Source organism: Salmo salar, chromosome 10 (assembly GCF_965601325.2).
Source record: "Salmo salar chromosome 10, fSalSal1, whole genome shotgun sequence".
Taxonomy (NCBI): domain Eukaryota; kingdom Metazoa; phylum Chordata; class Actinopteri; order Salmoniformes; family Salmonidae; genus Salmo; species Salmo salar.
The window spans coordinates 33,576,763-33,595,789 of NC_138300.1; the positions used below are offsets into that span (position 1 = coordinate 33,576,763).

General features: G+C 44.0%; 1 protein-coding gene across 1 annotated transcript in view; it reads right to left on the reverse strand.

The window, feature by feature from the left end:
- Positions 1-1,036, reverse strand: part of LOC106560266 (sec1 family domain-containing protein 2) — a 169,371-nt gene extending 168,335 nt beyond the window's left edge. Inside the window, exon 1 of the mRNA XM_014122975.3 lies at positions 93-1,036. Within this exon, the coding sequence (XP_013978450.3) occupies positions 93-906 (814 nt within the window). The 5' untranslated portion in view covers positions 907-1,036. The remainder of the gene's footprint in view (positions 1-92) is intronic.
- Positions 1,037-19,027: the final 17,991 nt, after the last annotated feature.

The following is a 19,027-nucleotide window of genomic DNA, read 5'->3' on the forward strand; positions in this document are numbered from 1 at the left end:
CATTCTGACATGCGGAAAGTGTGAATGTTGCACTCGGCTGCAGCTTGACATATTTATGGGCATCAGTAGTTGTACAAGGCTGTGTTATGCACCTGTTAGATCCAGTGTCCTGTCGATGAAGACGATGGATGCTTTATTGGGGGCTGTCTTTCTGCGGTTCTTGGCTTGAGGATGATTGGCAAGTTCCCCAGCGATGAGACGGCTCATTGGACCCAAGGCGAAGCTCTCCTCCCGGGTGCTGGTGGACTCAAACATGGAATTCACCGCAGAGGCTAGAGATTTAATTTCAATCTGCAGCTCCGGTGAAAGAGAGTGCAAGTCAACATCAGTCAAGCTTCCGAACCTCCTCTTCTCTGGGCGCTTTATATTGATGGTCTCGAGGTCCCGTGGCAGCAGCGGGAACAGGTGCGCGAAGGTGGGCGCGAGAAGGAGTTGTGGTGACACGGGAGCAAAGACCACCGGCGCATGCATGACTTCCGCGGTGTAATTCATATCTCCCATCCATTCGCACAGTTTATCTTCAAACTGCTCGAACACAGGGTTCCCCTCTAATTCAGCAGTGACATTGTTAGCGAGGAGGTGTATGGAGTGGGCTACGGTGGTGAAAACGACACAGTACTGAAAATGACTGAGGCCAACGATGTCTTGTATAATGTCAGCTGTTCTCCCTTTGAGCAAAGTGCTCACCACAAACACTGCCTTTGGTTCGTTTTCACCACCGGCTTCGAAGCTCGAAAACGGTTTTAAATTACGAGCACCAGACTCAAATACACTGGTAGCTCCACCGTTCCAGTGAAGACTCTCAGCACACTTGTCGTCCATGAAAACCACCGCTTTCTTTACCTTTGACAACACTCTGTCCCACATCTGACCGGGGAAACACGTAAAGCCCTCAGTTGGTAACATTGTGGAGATGATACTGTCGTTTAGACCGACCGAAAAGTACAAGATTTCTATAAAATTGTCAGGCAAACGCCATTCCAAAACAACAACACCAACACATGTGTCTCTTAATGGTGACGTGGCATACCACGTCGCGATGGATATACGTACCCAGACACATGCTGCACCGGTTTCATTTGGCACCGGTTTCATTCCTCATATAGCAACATACTAGCCACACTACAGAAAAATACATACACAATAGATATGCTTATCATGAAGCTCAGAAACAAAATTGCAAGCTTGTTTGACACTGGCAGATACTGTAATGGGAATATTTTTTGAGAAATTGATACATGGAAGCGAAAAAAAGAGAATCTCAAGATATACTGACCAATAGGAAACTGCTGTTTCTTCCAACGTGGATTTACGTCCGTGAAAGGTGGACTGTCGCTATAGAAACGTGTGTGTGTGTGTATTAAAGTAAACTGTCACTATTTTTGACTAATAAGGTGACACGCTGTCCTTTCCGTAATTGTTTTAATATCACCGTTGTAACTAACAGTTTGAAACTTGAAAATCTGTACTGTGAAAATCTCGAGTTTGGTGAAATAACTTATTTCATTGCGATGTATTTTATTTGCTAGAGTATCTGTCAAGTTGTGTGATTCAGAAGAAGTGACTGAATTTGGAGAGATAGGGGGCTATGAAGAGGAATAATTGTTATATGGAGGTAGTCAAAACAGATACGACACTAGTTAGCTCACGAATAGTTACATTTTTATAGGGCTAAGTTACCACTCTGTGTCTGGCAAATGAGCTGTCAAATTTCTGTTAGCTAGCAAGCTAACCACAACACCAGAAACAACACGTGCGACAGGGTACCACGTTGACAGTGCGACACTTTGGGATGTTTTCTCCTGCTGCTTATTTCCTGTAACTTTTCTTGGTAGGGAGTGAATATGAGAACAATGTCCAGTGACTATGAAATAAAATTGCAAGCACAAGGAATTATTGAGTTAAGGCATTTAGATTTAGAAACCTGCTCCTTTTTCTCTCTATTCTGGACGTCACAGACGACCAATTCTTATAGCTTTTAGCAGTACCCTCATACTCATTCTTCTCTGCTCCTCTGGGGATGTAGAGGTGAATCCAGGCCCTGCAGTGCCTGGCTCCACTCCTACTCCCCAGGCACTCTCTTTTGATGACTTCTGTAACCGTAATAGCCTTGGTTTCATGCATGTTAACATTAGAAGCCTCCTCCCTAAGTTTGTTTTATTCACTGCTTTAGCACACTCTGCCAACCCAGATGTCCTAGCTTTGTCTGAATCTTGGCTTAGGAAGTCCACCAAAAACTCTGAAATCTTCATCCCTAACTACAACGTTTTCAGACAAGATAGAACGACCAAAGGGGGCGGTGTTGCAATCTACTGCAGAGATAGCCTGCAGAGTTCTGTCCTGCTATCCAGGTCTGTACCCAAACAATTTGAACTTCTACTTTTAAAAATCCACCTCTCCAAAAACAAGTCTCTCACCGTTGCCGCCTGCTATAGACCCCCCTCAGCCCCTAGCTGTGCTCTGGACACCATATGTGAACTGATTGCCCCCCATCTATCTTCAGAGTTCGTGCTACTAGGTGACCTAAACTGGGACATGCTTAACACCCCAGCCATCCTACAATCCAAGCTTGATGCCCTCAATCTCACACAAATTATTAATGAACCCACCAGGTACAACCCCAAAGCCGCAAACACTGGCACCCTCATAGATATAATCCTAACCAACGTGCCCTCTAAATACACCTCTGCTGTTTTCAACCAAGATCTCAGCGATCACTGCCTCATTGCCTGCACCCGTCATGGGTCAGCGGTCAAACGACCTCCACTCATCACTGTCAAACGCTCCCTGAAACATTTCAACGAGCAAGCCTTTCTAATCGACCTGGCCCTGGTATCCTGGAAGGATATTGACCTCATCCCGTCAGTAGAGGATGCCTGGTTATTTTTTTTAAATGCCTTCCTCACCATCTTAAATAAGTATGCCCCTTTCAAGAAATTTAGAACCAGGAACAGATATAGCCCTTGGTTCTCCCCAGACCTGACTGCCCTTAACCAACACAAAAATATTCTGTGGCGTTCTGCATTAGCATCAAACTGCCCCCGCGATATGCAACTTTTCAGGGAAGTTAGAAACCAATACACACAGGCAGTTGGAAACGCCAAGGCTAGCTTTTTCAAACAGAAGTTTGCTTTCTGCAACTCAAACTCTAAAAAGTTCTGGGACATTGTAAAGTCCATGGAGAATAAGAACACCTCCTCCCAACTGCCCACTGCACTGAGGATAGGAAACTCTGTCACCACCGATAAGCCCACTATAATTGAGAATTTCAATAAGCATATTCTACGGCTGGCCATGCTTTCCACCTAACTACCCCTACTGCATTCAACAGCACTGCACCCCCCACAGCTACTCGCCCAAGCCTCCCCCATTTCTCCTTCTCCCAAATCCATTCAGTTGATGTTCTGAAAGAGCTGCAAAATCTGGACCCCTACAAATCAGCTGGGCTTGACAATCTGGACCCTTTCTTTCTAAAATTATCTGCCGAAATTATTGCAACCCCTATTACTAGCCTGTTCAACCTCTCTTTCGTATCGTCTGAGATTCCCATAGATTGGAAAGCAGCTGCTGTCATCCCCCTCTTCAAAGGAGGGGACACTCTTGACCCAAACTGCTACAGACCTATATCCATCCTGCCCTGCCTTTCCAAGGTCTTCGAAAGCCAAGTCAACAAACAGATTACCGACCATTTCGAATCCCACCGCACCCTCTCCGCTATGCAATCTGGTTTCAGAGCTGGTCATGGGTGCACCTCAGCCACGCTCAAGGTCCTAAACGACATCGTAACCGCCATCGATAAGAAACAATACTGTGCTGCCGTATTCATTGACCTGGCCAAAGCTTTTGACTCTGTTAATCACCACATCCTCATCGGCAAACTCAGTAGCCTTGGTTTCTCAAACGATTGCGTCGCCTGGTTCACCAACTACTTCTCTGATAGAGTTCAGTGTGTCAAATCGGAGGGCCTGCTGTCCGGACCTCTGGTAGTCTCTATGGGGGTACCACAGGGTTCAATTCTTGGGCCAACTCTTTTCTCTGTATACATCAATGATGTCGCTCTTGCTGCTGGTGAATCTCTGATCCACCTCTACGCAGACGACACCATTCTGTATACTTCTGGCCCTTCTTTGGACACTGTGTTAACAACCCTCCAGATGAGCTTCAATGCCATACAACTCTCCTTCCGTGGTCTCCAACTGCTCCTAAATACAAGTAAAACTAAATGCATGCTCTTCAACCGATCGCTGCCTGCACCTGCCCGCCTGTCCAGCATCACTTCTCTGGACGGTTCTGACTTAGAATTTGTGGACAACTACAAATACCTAGGTGTCTGGTTAGACTGTAAACTCTCCTTCCAGACTCACATCAATCATCTCCAATCCAAAGTTAAAACTAGAATTGGCTTCCTATTTCGCAACAAAGCATCCTTCACTCATGCTGCCAAACATACCCTCGTAAAACTGACCATCCTACCAATCCTCGACTTCGGCGATGTCATTTACAAAATAGCCTCCAATACCCTACTCAACAAGCTGGATGCAGTCTATCACAGTGCCATCCGTTTTGTCACCAAAGCCCCATATACTACCCACCACTGCGACCTGTACGCTCTCTAGAGCGAGCTGGCCTTCGCTTCATAATCGTCGCCAAACACATTGGCTCCAGGTCATCTACAAGACCCTGCTAGGTAAAGTCCCCCCTTATCTCCGCTCACTGGTCACCATAGCAGCACCCACCTGTAGCACGCGCTCCAGCAGGTATATCTCTCTGGTCACCCCTAAAGCCAACTCCTCCTTTGGTCGTCTCTCCTTCCAGTTCTCTGCTGCCAATGACTGGAACGAACTACAAAAATCTCTGAAACTGGAAACACTTATCTCCCTCACTAGCTTTAAGCACCAGCTATCAGAGCAGCTCCCAGATCACTGCACCTGTACATAGCCCATCTATAATTTAGCCCAAACTACTACCTCTTCCCCTACTGTATTTATTTATTTTATTTATTTTGCTCCTTTGCACCATATTATTTATATTTTAACTTTGAACTTTCTTCAAATTACAAATCTACCATTCCAGTGTTTTACTTGCTATACTTTATTTACTTTGCCACCATGGACTTTTTTGCCTTTACCTCCCTTATCTCACATCATTTGCTCACATTGTATATAGTCTTATTTTTTTTCTACTGTATCATTGATTGTATGTTGTTTTACTCCATGTGTAACTCTGTGTTTTTGTATGTTGTCGAACTGCTTTGCTTTATCTTGGCCAGGTCGCAATTGTAAATGAGAACTTGTTCTCAACTTGCCTACCTGGTTAAATAAAGGTTAAATAAAATAAATAAATACAAATTTTGGAGACCACTGTGATATTGTCTGTTTTGATTTTGAGTGTATGTTGTAAACATGTTGATACTGGTTCTTCTCTGTGATAGATGAGATTGAGGAGAAGGCAGAGGAAGAGGCACCTACTGGGTAAGTGCCAGGTGACAGGTAAAACACCCACTGTTAAACTTCTGTTTGTACATAGCAGACAGTCACCTATTCCATCCTCAATTCATCACTTCCCACTGGGCACCAACATCAATTCAAGTCTATTCAAGGTTGGTTCAAGAACAATGTTAATTCATCCAGTTTGTGCCCAGTGGGTTACCTAGATCTCAAATACGCACTTAGCGTACTAGAAAATCAGACGTGGATACTACTAGACTATACTGTCAAAGTTTTCCTTTTGTAAAAGACTTACATTCATAATTGTGGTTCACACATTTTTTGTGCGACTTAAAGGCTCTGCATAGTCAATTCGATGCGTCCTCCGCAGAGCTGTTGTCAAGGAAGTTCGTTTTTTCATACACAACCTCCCTACCGTCAACCAATCATGTTAATGCAGAGCTTTACGGCGTCCTCGCATTGTTACAAAATTTGGGAGACGCACGGTGATGCGGTACAGAGCTCGATTTGGCCTCCCAAGGCTCTGCAACTGCGTCACACCCTCCGTATTTCTGAAGCAAGCATAAATTGTCTTTTACACAAATTACACCTTTTTAGTTGTCTATACGAATAATATAGTCATCACACCTCTATTTTATGTTTTTTGAGATTCACAACACATAGGCACAGTATTCACTCTGAGTCAGCCAGTACCGATTCTACAAATATTTGCCATTATACCCTACCTGTTTTATAATCTCCAGCTTCATCTCCCCTATTTGCACTAAATGATTCTTGCATTCAAACCATTTTGACCATGAGTGATCACTTAAGCAGTGAACTGATTCAGAATGAGATGGGCTGGTGGCTTCATTCCCCATTAGGACCAGTTGTGCTTTATTAATGAAGCGTTTAGATATAATTCACTTTTCACTGCTCAATAATGACCGAGCAATATTGTTATCTCTGGGTTGTGTGTTTCTGACGCCACTATGTGCAACGCCTAAAATGTGCAGCCAGTCAAGTGGAACATTAAGAACTATTTGGATGCTTGTTAAATCCTTGGCCAGGCAGGCGCTGTTTGTTTGTGAGCATGGTAAAGTGGATCTAAGGCTCCATTAGATAGGGGCTATGATGGTCGCTGTGTTCGGCTTTGTTAAAGCGTATTGCCTCAGAGTAAACGCAGCGTTTTCAGAATCAAACAGTCTCTTTGAGCTCCTCGACCATTATGTTACGTTAGGGATTCTTCAAGCAATAGGCTGTCATTTTACTTTCATCCCTTTAGAAGGAAATGTACAGTATGCAGTCTGCAGACAAGTTAAGTAATATCCCTGTTTGCAAATCTCTTAACATTCCCCTGTACTCTATTCTTCAAATGTTACAAAAGTTTCAATCTAAACTGACTGTGTGTTTCTAGTGATGTTATGTTTTTTTCACAGTGCAAAGCCCTAGCCGACTGCTGAGGTCCATGAGAATGGAGTAGTGAAGCAGGTACCTACTACTCAGAGTTATGGAGGAGTCAACCTGGGATAAACAACACTCTTCTGTTTTGATGGAAACCCATCATGGATTCCCTCAGAACCTTTCTTGCTACTTGGCATATTCCTCATTAACTGTGTGTGATGCATGTAATGCTTTTATGAATGTATGTTGTCTCCATATTTGTCTTTGTGTTTCTGTAATGCCAGGATACAGGTCAGGAAGACCAAGAAAGGGACAGCGACACTGAGGATGATGATGAAGATGATGATGATGAGGGCGTGTGTGTAACCATTGGAGCCTCGTCTCAGCCGTTCAGGTGAGAGTCTAGACAACAGCAATGTGTTAAATACAGCAGTGTGTTACTGTCCTGTAATCTGGATTAGTTTTTAAGCTCCAATTTGAGTTGAAAATAAGTTTATATATCAGACCCTGTCCACTGTTAGATGGAAAAACCTTTTGTAGAGAGCGTTTTTTCACCTGACTGTCAGCGCAACGGACCTCAGTTGCTGTTGCCTCTCCTTTCTCCGAAAATGTTATGAGTCATGATTATGGTTCCATGTTACAGTATGCATATTTGACAGCATGCCTTATTCTCCCCACCCCATGTCACTTTCAGGGTTCTTCAAAGCACATTGCCCAGAGTTATGGAGGCAGCATGTCTCTCAGTGTGTGTCCCCTTGGTGGTGATGATGATAACTGTGTGTGTTTTTGTTTTTCTTTCTTTCATTGTGTAGTGCCTTTGGATCCACGCCTGTTAATCTCATCATTAAGGCTGCAGGGAGAACACATGCGTCAGGTAAACACTCCTCACCTAGGCTACATAGGTCATGTATGTGTCAGTGCATGCTTGTTCCGCGTTCACCTGCTAATCGAAAATGTCAGAGTTTCCTAATTCCGACTAGCACGTGAACGCGGCATTAGTTACTCATCCAGACCCTCATTAATTGTAGTGGCAAGAGTGTGAAGTGAATGTGTCACTGACTGTGTGTCCTGTCATCTCCGGTGCAGTTTGCCCCAAAGCCAAAGGAGTGGACGTGGATGCACAGGGCAGTGTTAATGGAATCCCTGTGTTGGAGGTCGACGTGGAGTCTTTTAAAGAAAAGCCATGGAGAAAGCATGGTAAGTGTGTTGGTTGGTGTGAAGCAGGGTTTCCGCCTGTAATAGCCGGCTTTTGGCCGATTAAAATAAATGAAACAAAAATATAATAATAATAGAAAAACCGAAAAAAATGAAAATTGATGCTGGCCAATTGTGCCCCCCCCCCCCAAAAAAAATGTAGTGCGAAATAATGCTTTTGATCAGTCATGCTTATCGGTCTATAGGATAATTAGCATAATTGAGTGGAATTAAATTGGCGTGTGTATATTCATTATGCATCTTATTTATCACACACACACAGCATACAGATACAGAGCCCTTAAGCGGAAAATCTGTCAGACAGCGCGAGAGCTGAGAGTTGCTGCTACAGCTCCTCAAACAGCTAAGTTGTTGCTGCTGGAGTGAAACGTGCTTCTATAATCCCAATCATTGCTCAACATTTCTAAATGCATTCGCGTGTTAAACATTTTGATAGCCACGATTAAAATTAGCATTTTTTATTTTATTTCTCCACTGGTAATTGAAGCGCGCTTCCCATTTGCCATTCAAATGCATAGGCAACAGAAGGCAGGATTCATTAGCACATTAGCACATCACACATTACTTTGTAATGAGCTGGAGGCAGTATGCATTTTGAAAACATACTTAATTGTTTGAAACCTAAACGTTTTACTACATATTATGAGGCATGTCTTACCTTGCTTCGAAGTAGCCTAGCAAAAATCTGACTATATGGGTATGCAATTATTTTATAAAGATTTCCATATGCCATTAAAACCAGTAGCCTATTTCTCTCATGTTCTACTGGTTTTCTTTCATTGTCCAGTAGCCAAAGCACAATCCTAGTCATATTAGCAACCCATGCTAGTTGTTGCATCTTTATATCTCCCCTCTTTCTAAATTTCTAACGGATATTTTCATCTCTGACACCGCTTGCATGTGCGATGTGCTTTTGACAAAGTTGTTTTCCTGCTACTTGCATTATGGAACAAACATTTGCGCAGAGCCTACTGTCTTGTGCGCATTGTTGCGCTCATAATGTGAAGAAATAATAGTTAAGGTAAATGTTCTGATCTGTTGCATCAAACACATTGCTTTTAAAAAAAAAGAAATGATGAAGCCTAGGCCTACTGGTTGTATGGATCATCCTATGGATCATCTATCATCCTACAACTGGCCCAAAGTCTGTTTGGAAAAGGCCATTTCTTTCTCGACAGTCTGATCAATCGAATAGGTACACTTTTCTACTATGGAGGATAGTAGATTGGCTGAGAAAGTAAATGTGGACGGTTATTCCAACATCTTCAAAGTGCACATCAGAATTCAGTAAGAATGACACACGTTGTTGCATCCTTGACTTGCATGTTCTGTTAAGATGAATTACCATAACCTAAATGTGATTTCTGTCATTCTGAGCAATGTGGGTTGACGTCCAATGCATATGGTTCCGGTACATTTCTCAAATGTCCGGTAAATTAAAATGCTGTCGGACAAATGTCCAGGGCCACACCGAAAACCCTGGAGTGAAATTATGTCTGTGCGTGTTCTGTTGCAGGTGTAAACTCAGGCCTGGCTGATGAATGGTCTGTGATATGGTCTGTTTAGCTTTCGGTTGTGTTTGTGTTTAGGCTCGCACCTCTCTGACTACTTTAACTATGGCTTTAACGAGGACTCCTGGAAAGCCTACTGTGAGAACCAGAGGAGACTACGCATGGGTTATGTGTATGAACCATGTTTCAGCCACTAAACTCATGGTAAAATATGTCATTCTGTTTAGACCTGGATACAAGATTATGCATTATCACAGTATAAGTGGAAAAATTGTTCCCATTAAAGAAACATTCTCAGGCTTTGACGTTGTTGAGGCTGTGTGAGTGAGTTGTTCTTCCTCTTAGGTCCAGGAATGGGGGCCTTCCCTGCTTTAGATCTGACTACTCCTCCCCCAGCAACCATTACAAATCAGCCTTGTCCAGGTAGGTACCCTGATTTGTCCCCCTCTCCCCCACTGTATGTATCACAGCAGCTGTGGCATGAATAACCATACTACACATGTCTGTGGTAACCACTACCAGCCGGTCATCACTGCCTCACTTCACTGGTCACTGCCACCTGGAACCCATCAGGGTGGTCAATGGGTCAAGTTTGTATTGGTCAGTGGTACCTGTGTCTGAGGTAATGTTCTTACCGAACACATTACATCCGGAAATGTTTTGAAGTGATCATTCATGGAAGGTATGTTAAGTTACTTAACTATTAAATGGCTAGAAATAAAGGTAGAGGTGCTGCGAGCGTTGCTTAGTTAAACTGCTCTGTTCCCTCTAATGAAGTCCTCATGTGCACCACCTTCCGTCACGTTCCCGTTAACGGCCACCTGTGAAGGGAAGTTTTTAGCATTGGGGCAGGCAGAGCCCTGCGGGGAGCTGCTTTTACTGTGTGAAGACTGGAGGCCTGGAGTTTTACTGCTCAATTACGTGGGCCAATCATTTACGGGCTTGAGCCCCTAGTAGCAGACGTTAGCAGACTGTGTTCGTAAACACTCCTGTCCTCTCAGCCCCATGGACTCATTCTGGTTCCACTCAGGCACCAGGTGCTCGCCACCACATAAGGAAGAGTGATGGACTATCACAAACACACACTCCTCCACCCCTCCCCTCCTTCTTGCTTCCCCTCTGGCTCTGTCCCTCTCCTCTCCTACTTTCTTGCTCGCTCCCTCCAATCCTGTCTCTTGTGAGTTTAGCAGGGCTCATGTCAGGGTGGTCCAGACTACAGACTGAGGGGGATAAGGGTGATTAACACAGGCTACTTAAGTAAAGGTCCGTCTCTATATGATACCCCCTCCCTCAGCAAGGTTCCCTTCAGGGGAGGTGATGTGAGTCTGACCGTTACTCAGCGGTCACGCTTCTCCCTCTCTCAGTGACACGACCGACAGAAGGGAAGCAGAAAGTCCAAGCATGACAAACACAAATACACACAGCATTGTGCAGCGGATGAAATGTTAAATAAGGCCTCCCTACACTACAGACCCTCTCGCTCCCTCTGTTGAGCTGTGAGAACGAACGCTGGTGGCTCCGGAAGGGTGAAAGTTCAAACAAAGATGGTTTAGTATGAAGATGTGTAGAAACTGCTTCTCCAATAGAAATCCCAGATCATGCTTGTAGGTGATGTCATGACGATGTTTGGCTAGCTAAGCTAATGCGCAGAAACACGTCATTGGTTCTAACGGTCGTCTCACGCCGAACTGCGCATGTGCAGGCTTTCAAAGAAGGTAATGTGTGAATGAACCTGGAAGAGGGTGATGGGGGTCAAAGGCATTATATAACATACTGTATATACACTGAGTGTACAAAACTTTAGCAACACCTTCCTAATATTGAAATGCACCCCCGTTTGCCCTCAGAACAGCCTCAGTTCGTTGGGGCATGGTCTCAACAAAGTGTCGAACGCGTTCCACAGGGATGCTGGCCCATGTTGACACCAATACTTCCCACAGTTGTGTCAAGTTGGCTGATAGTGGATCTGTACTCCAAATAGCTTGTTCCATCTCATCCCACAGATGCTAAATTGGATTGAGATCTGGTGACTGGGCAGGCCACTGCTGTAAGCTGAATTCACTGCCATGTTCGTGGAACCATTCCTGTACAATCCTAGCCTTGTCGCATGGGCATTATCCTGCAGAAAAAATCCATTTGCAGATGGATACACTGCTGCCATGAAGGGATGCACCTGATTGGCAATGATGTTCAGATATTCTGTGGCATTCAAATGCCATCAAGGGGCCCAATGTGGGTCATGAAAACACACCCCACACCATCACATCAACACCACCAGCCTGCAATGTTGAAACGCGGCATGATGGATGCATGCTTACCGCCCCAATAGGTCCACAGACGACGCAATCACACTGCACACTGCCCTAACCCATCTGGACAAGAGGAATACCTATGTAAGAATGCTGTTCATCGATTACAGCTCAGCATTTAACACCATAGTACCCTCCAAACTCGTCATTAAGCTTGAGACCCTTGGTCTCGACCCCGCCCTGTGCAACTGGGTCCTGGACTTTCTGACGGGCCGCCCCCAGTTGGTGAAGGTAGGAAACAACATCTCCAGCCCGTGATCCTCAACACTGGGGCCCCACAGGGGTGCGTTCTCAGCCCTCTCCTGTACTCCCTGTTCACCCATGACTGTGTGACCATGCATGCCTCCAACTCAATAATCAAGTTTGAAGACGACACTACAGTGGTAGGCTTGATTACCAACAACGACGAGACGGCCTAAAATCCACATCGACGGGATAGTAGTGGAGAAGGTGGATAGTTTTAAGTTCCTCGGTGTACACATCACAGACAAACTGAAATTGCCCACCCACACAGACAGCGTGGTGAAGAAGGCGCAACACCACCTGTTCAACCTCAGGAGGCTTGAAATTTGGCTTGTCACCAAAAACCTTCACAAACTTTTACAGATGCACAATCGAGAGCATCCTGTTGGGCTGTATCACCGCCTGGTACAGCAACTGCTCCGCCCACAACCGTAAGGCTCTCCAGAGGGTAGCGAGGTCTGCACAACACATCACCGGGGGGCAAACTACCTGCCCTCCAGGACACCTACACCACCTGATGTCACAGGAAGGCCAAAAAGATCATCAAGGACAACAACCACCCGAGCCACTGCCTGTTCACCCCTCTATCATCCAGAAGGCGAGGTCAGTACAGGTGCATCAAAGCTGGGACCGAGAGACTGAAAAACAGCTTCTATCTCAAGGCCATCAGACTGTTAAACAGCTATCACTAACATTGAGTGGCTGCTGCCAACATACAGACTCATCTCTAGCCACTTTAAAAATGAAAAAATTGGATGTAATAAATGTAGCACTAGTCACTTTAAACAATGCCACTTTATGTAATGTTTACATTACTCTTCTCATATGTATATACTGTAGTTGTTGTGAAAGGTAGTTGTTTTGAAATTGTTAGATTACTTGTTAGATATTACTGTACGGTTGGAACTAGAAGCACAAGCATTTCGCTACACTCGCATTAACGTCTGCTAACCATGTGTATGTGACCAATAACATTTGATTTGATGTACTCGTGGTTTTCTCCATACCCTAGTCCTCCCATCTGTGTGAAATAGCAGGAACCGGGATTCATCAAACCAGGCAATATTTTTCAAATTCTCCAGTATCTAGTGTTTTTTCGTTCCTTTGCACACTGCAACCACAGTTTCTTGTTTTTTTGCTGAAAGAAGTGGAACTCTGTAAGGTCATCAGCTCTCATACCCCAGTCATGTCAAGGTACGAAGAGTTGTGCATTACTTTATGGGTCTTTGGGCACCAATGTTGTACTGGACTGTCAGTTGCCTAACTGTAGCAAGTCTGTTTCTCTGCACAATTAGTGTCAGCCTCCTTTGTCCTCTTTCATCCCACGTTTTTGACCACTGGCCTGTCGTTGGCTGGATGTCCTTTGGGTGGTGGACCATTCTTGATACACACAGGAAACTGTTGAGTGTGAAAAACATCAGCGTTGCCGTTCTTGACACACTCAAACCGGTGTGCCTGAGACCTACTTCCATACCCCGTTCAAAGGCACTTAAATATTTTGTCTTGCCCATTCACCCTCTGAATGGCACACATACACAATCCATGTCTCAAATGTCTCAAGGCTTAAAAATCCTTCTTTAACCTATCACCTCCCTTTCATCTACACTGACATCAATAAGTGATCAGAGCTTTCACCTGGATTCACCTGGTCAGTCTATGTCATGGAAAGAGCAGGTGTATTTAATGTTTTGTACACACGGTGTGTGTGTGTGTGTGTGTGTGTGTGTGTGTGTGTGTGTGTGTGTGTGTATAGACTGAACAAAAATATTAACGCAACAATTTCAATGGTTTTACAGTTCATATAAGGAAATAAGTCAATTGAAATACATTCATTAGTGCCTAATCTATGGATTTCATATGACTGGGCAGGGGCGCAGCCAATCAGAATTAGTTTTTCCCCACAAAAGGCCTTTATTACAGACAGAAATACTCCTCCGTTTCATCAGCTCTCCGGGTGGCTAGTCTCAGACAATCCTGCAGGGGAATATGCCGGATGTGGATGTCCTGGGCTGGTATGGTTACACGTGGTCTGTGGTTTTGAGGCCGATTGGACGTACTGCATTCAACTGAATTGTGTCTTCCGCATTTAACCCAACCCCTCTGCATCAGAGAGGTGCGGGGGCTGCCTTAATCGACAGCCACATCATCGGCGCCCAGGGAACAGGGGCAGAACGACAGATATTTACCTTGTCAGCTCAGGGATTCGATCCAGCAACCTTTCAGTTACTGGCCCAACGCTCCTACCCGCCAGGCTACCTGCCGCCAATTTACATGTTGCGTTTTATATATTTTTCAGTATATATATTTTAAGGCAAATGCCTTACTTCTTATGCCACATCAGGATGTTACCTATACACTGGTAAACAGATCACATCCTGAGATTTAAACCATGTCAAAAACAAGAGATTTACCCAAACTTGCATACCTTTTAATGCATGATCTGTGCACAGAGACATATTGTGCTGGGTTTTTTGTATGTTTACTCTGTTCTGCTCTGGCCAGTAGAAAGACAAGCAGCACCATCAATGTTATTGGAGGACAAACTGGTACCATCAGCCGGGTAGAGGAACGGAGACGTCACAATATAGAAGGAAATAACATCCAGGTTTGTGTGTCTGTATTATTCTAAACTACACCTTGTCTTTCCTATTGAATAATCTAGTAAATTTGCTTACCTAGTCTGAGCTTTGTTTTTGTGTGTCTCTGCGTGTGTGTATGTATTACAGGTGCTTTCCGAGCCGTCTGATGCTGAGCATTCTGCCACTAAGATGCCCTCCTTCTTCCCCCCCCACCTCTTTTCCCGCCTCCACCCTACAATGTTAACTCCGCCCCTCCCATTCCTCCACCATGTAAGTTACCTCAGCCCTTCACACACAAATATATATATGCACATATATACACACAGACACACACAAACAATGCTCTCTGTCTGTGTGCCCTCTGTTCAGCAGAACAGTTATGCAATATAAATGGCAAGGTTATGGATTGAATAAAGACACTGCTTGAAGGTCATAGGTCAGACAGACAGACTGGTGAGAGTCACTCTCGTGACATCACGGGATGTCATAGAAAAATGGCCTTCAACTATGACACTCTCTATCTCCCTCTCTCTCTGTCATTACAGTAATGTATCTCGACAATTGATACCTCGAATATCCTTCAACTCTTGTCAATGTAAAAAGAGCCTTACTCTCATTGTGTGGGTGCATCATTAGTACAGTTGAGGGGTTTCGGGGAAGAGATGAAAGTGTAACCCAGAGAGTTGCAGGTGTAAATCCCATGCTGGGGACCCATTTAAGGACAGGCACCGTAAGTGGTAATAAATAACACTGCATGTTGAAGGACAGGTTTGGGAGTTGGAGGTGAATGCAGATGGGTTAACATAAACGTGTGGGTGTGTACACATCTGTGTATTTGTGTGCACGTGCTCATGAGTGTGCACTCTATGGGTAAGTGTCTTTTTCCCCAGGTGTGTGTAATTCTGTCCAGGTGTGTGGGTGCCAGTGCTGTCAGTCTGTCGGACTTCCTCCTCATCGCCTGATGAATATGAGGCAGAGGGCAGGAAGTCCCCCCTGGCCTGAGCTCACAGCTCAGCGCAGGCTGCCATCGCTTCATCTTCAAAGATTCCAAAATAGCAGCCCTCTATTCACCCCTCACACACTCCCAGCACCCCCTAAGTTCAATGAGTCCGGTACCGACGTGTTGTTCAACTTGTGCCAAATATCCTAATACAACCAAAATATCAAACATCCTGTCGACCCGGAAAACCTGGCTTTCCTTCTTTAAGTTACAGGCTCTGCCTCCTTTTGTGATGCAAATGTTCAACATGATAAAAATAGCTCCTGGAAGAAAAGAAAAGTGCAGAGCCAGCAGATTGGAGGGAGAGAGAGAGAGCTTTGTTACTCTTGGTACAGTAAGGTCACATTAGTGGTCTAGTATTATTGCTTCATAGGGCCAGGTTTTAGCGTGGGGTTGTGTTGTCATTGCAGGCCAGTCTGTGTAGTGAAGCACTAAGGGATGTTGTCTGGAGCTCTAGTGTAGGACTGGTTGTACTGATCAGTGTAGTTTGGCACATACATTGTGGGTAGTTTGACACCTGTACTGACTGATATGGTTGTGACGGTCTTGGAATTTGAGGTTACGGTAATTGGCCAGGCCAATGTACAGTCACCAACATAATCGTTCAAGGATATGGATATCCTTCCTAATAAAACCTTTGAAACAAGCTATTACACTTCGTTATTATCATGGCATTCCATTATTATTATTCAGGTTATTACTTTTAAATATGAATCAACAAATTAAGAAATGCCAGGTTGGGGAGGATCTGTCGCATTTTTGTATTGACACAACATCAGCGGAGTCAAAATAAAGATATTCCTACCTTGTCCTTGTCTGTTGGCTTTTCTGCATATATACACTATCAATCAATCAATCAAATGTATTTATAAAGCCCTTTTTACATCAGCCGATGTCACAAAGTGCTATACTTAGAAATGTCCTTGTTTTTGAAAGAAAAGCCAATTTTTTTGTCCATTAAAATAACATCAAATTGATCAGAAATACAGTGTAGACATTGTTAATGTTGTAAATGACAATTGTAGCTGGAAACGGCTGATTTTTAAAGGAATATCTACATAGGCGTACAGAGGCCCATTATCAGCAACCATCACTCCTGTGTTCCAATGGCACGTTGTGTTAGCTAATCCAAGTTTATAATTTTAAAAGGCTAATTGATCCTTAGAAAACCCTTTTGCAATTATGTTAGCACAGCTGACAACTGTTGTTCTGATTAAAGAAGCAATAAAACTGGCTTTTAGACTAGTTGAGTATTTGGAGCATCAGAATTTGTGGGTTCGATTACAGGCTCAAAATGGCCAGAAACAAAGAACTTTCTTCTGAAACTCGTCAGTCTATCCTTGTTCTGAGAAATGAAGGCTATTCCATGTGAGAAATTGCCAAGAAACTGAAGATCTTGTACAATAACATTTGCCAGTAAGATTGCACCTAAATCAACCATTTATCGGATCATCATGTCACGTCCTGACCAAGATTTAGGTATTATTTGTATTATATTTTGGTCAGGACGTGGCAGAGGTATATTTGTTTTGTATTTTGGGGTTTTGTGTGTGGTGTAGTGGGGTGTTAGTTGTTGGTATAGGTTCTAGGTTTGTTTTTCTATGTATAGTTAATTGGGGTTGGACTCCCAATTGAAGGCAGGTGTGTTGAGTTGCCTTTGATTGGGAGTCCTATATAGTAGGGTGTGTTTGTCTTTGTGTTTTGTGGGTAGTACATTTTGCACTGCTAAGTATTATTGCTTTAGCCTGTGAAACTGTCCTTCGTCGTTCTTGTTTTTTGTGTATGCTTCATTATATCTAATTAAAAGATGAGCATCCACATTCCTGCTGCGTATTGGTCCTCCCTTCAACACGGCAATACATGTGACACATCAAAAACTTCAAGGAGAGCAGTTCAATTGTTGTGAAGAAGGCTTCAGGTCGCCCAAGAAAGTTCAGCAAGCGCCAGGACCATCTCCTAAAGTTGATTCAGCTGCGGGATCGGGGCACCACCAGTACAGAGCTTGCTCAGGAATAGCAGCAGGCAGGTGTGAGTGCATCTGCACGCACAGTGAGGCAAAGACTTTTGGAGGATGGCCTGGTGTCAAGAAGGGCAGCAAAGAAGCCACTTCTCTCCAGGAAAAACATCAGGGACAGACTGATATTCTGCAAAAGGTAAAGGGATTGGATTGCTGAGGACTGGGGTAAAGTCATTTTCTCTGATGAATCCCCTTTCCGGTTGTTTGGGGCATCCGGAAAAATGCTTGGCCGGAGAAGACAAGGTGAGCGCTACCATCAGTCCTGTGTCATGCCAACAGTAAAGCATCCTGAGACCATTCATGTGTGGGGTTGCTTCTCAGCTAAGGGAGTGGGCTCACTCACAATTTTGCCTAAGAACACAGCCCTGAATAAAGAATGGCACCAACACATCCTCCGAGAGCAACCTCTCCCAACCATCCAGGAACAGTTTGGTGATGAACAATGCCTTTTCCAGCATGATGGAGCACCTTGGCATAAGGCAAAAGTGATAACTAAGTGGCTCGGGGAAAATAACATTGATATTTTGGGTCCATGGGCCAGGAAACTCCCCAGACCTTAATCTTATTGAGAACTTGTGGTCAATCCTCAAGAGGCGGGTGGACAAACAAAAACCCACAAATTCTGACAAACTCCAAGCATTGATTATGCAGGAATGGGCTGCCATCAGTCAGGATGGGGCCCAAAAGTTAATTGACAGCATGCCAGGATGGATTGCAGAGGTCTTGAAAAAGAAGGGTCAACACTGCAAATATTGACTCTGCATCAACTTCATGTAATTGTCAATAAAAGCCTTTGACACTTATGAAATGCTTGTAATTATACTTCAGTATTCCATAGTAACATCTGACAAAAATATCTAAAGACACTGAAGCAGCAAACTTTGTGAAAATTAATATTTGTGTCATTCTCAAAACTTTTGGCCACGACTGTAGAGGCGACTCCGGGATGCTGGCCTTCTTTTATTTATTTATTTATTTATTTCACCTTTATTTAACCAGGTAGGCAAGTTGAGAACAAGTTCTCATTTACAACTCTTCTAGGCAGAGTTGCAAATAAAAAGCCATATCTCATACTGGCCAATAAAAATAAAAGATTAAGATGGGCAAAAGAGCACAGAAACTGGACAGAGGAAGATTGGAAAAAAGTGTTATGGACAGACAATCTAAGTTTGAGGTATTCAAATCACAAATAAGAACATTCGTGAGATGCAGAAAAAATGAAAAGATGCTGGAGTGCTTGACGCCGTCTGTCAAGCATAGTGGAGGCAATGTGATGGTCTGGGGGTGCTTTGGTTATGGTGAAGTGGGAGATTTGTACAGGGT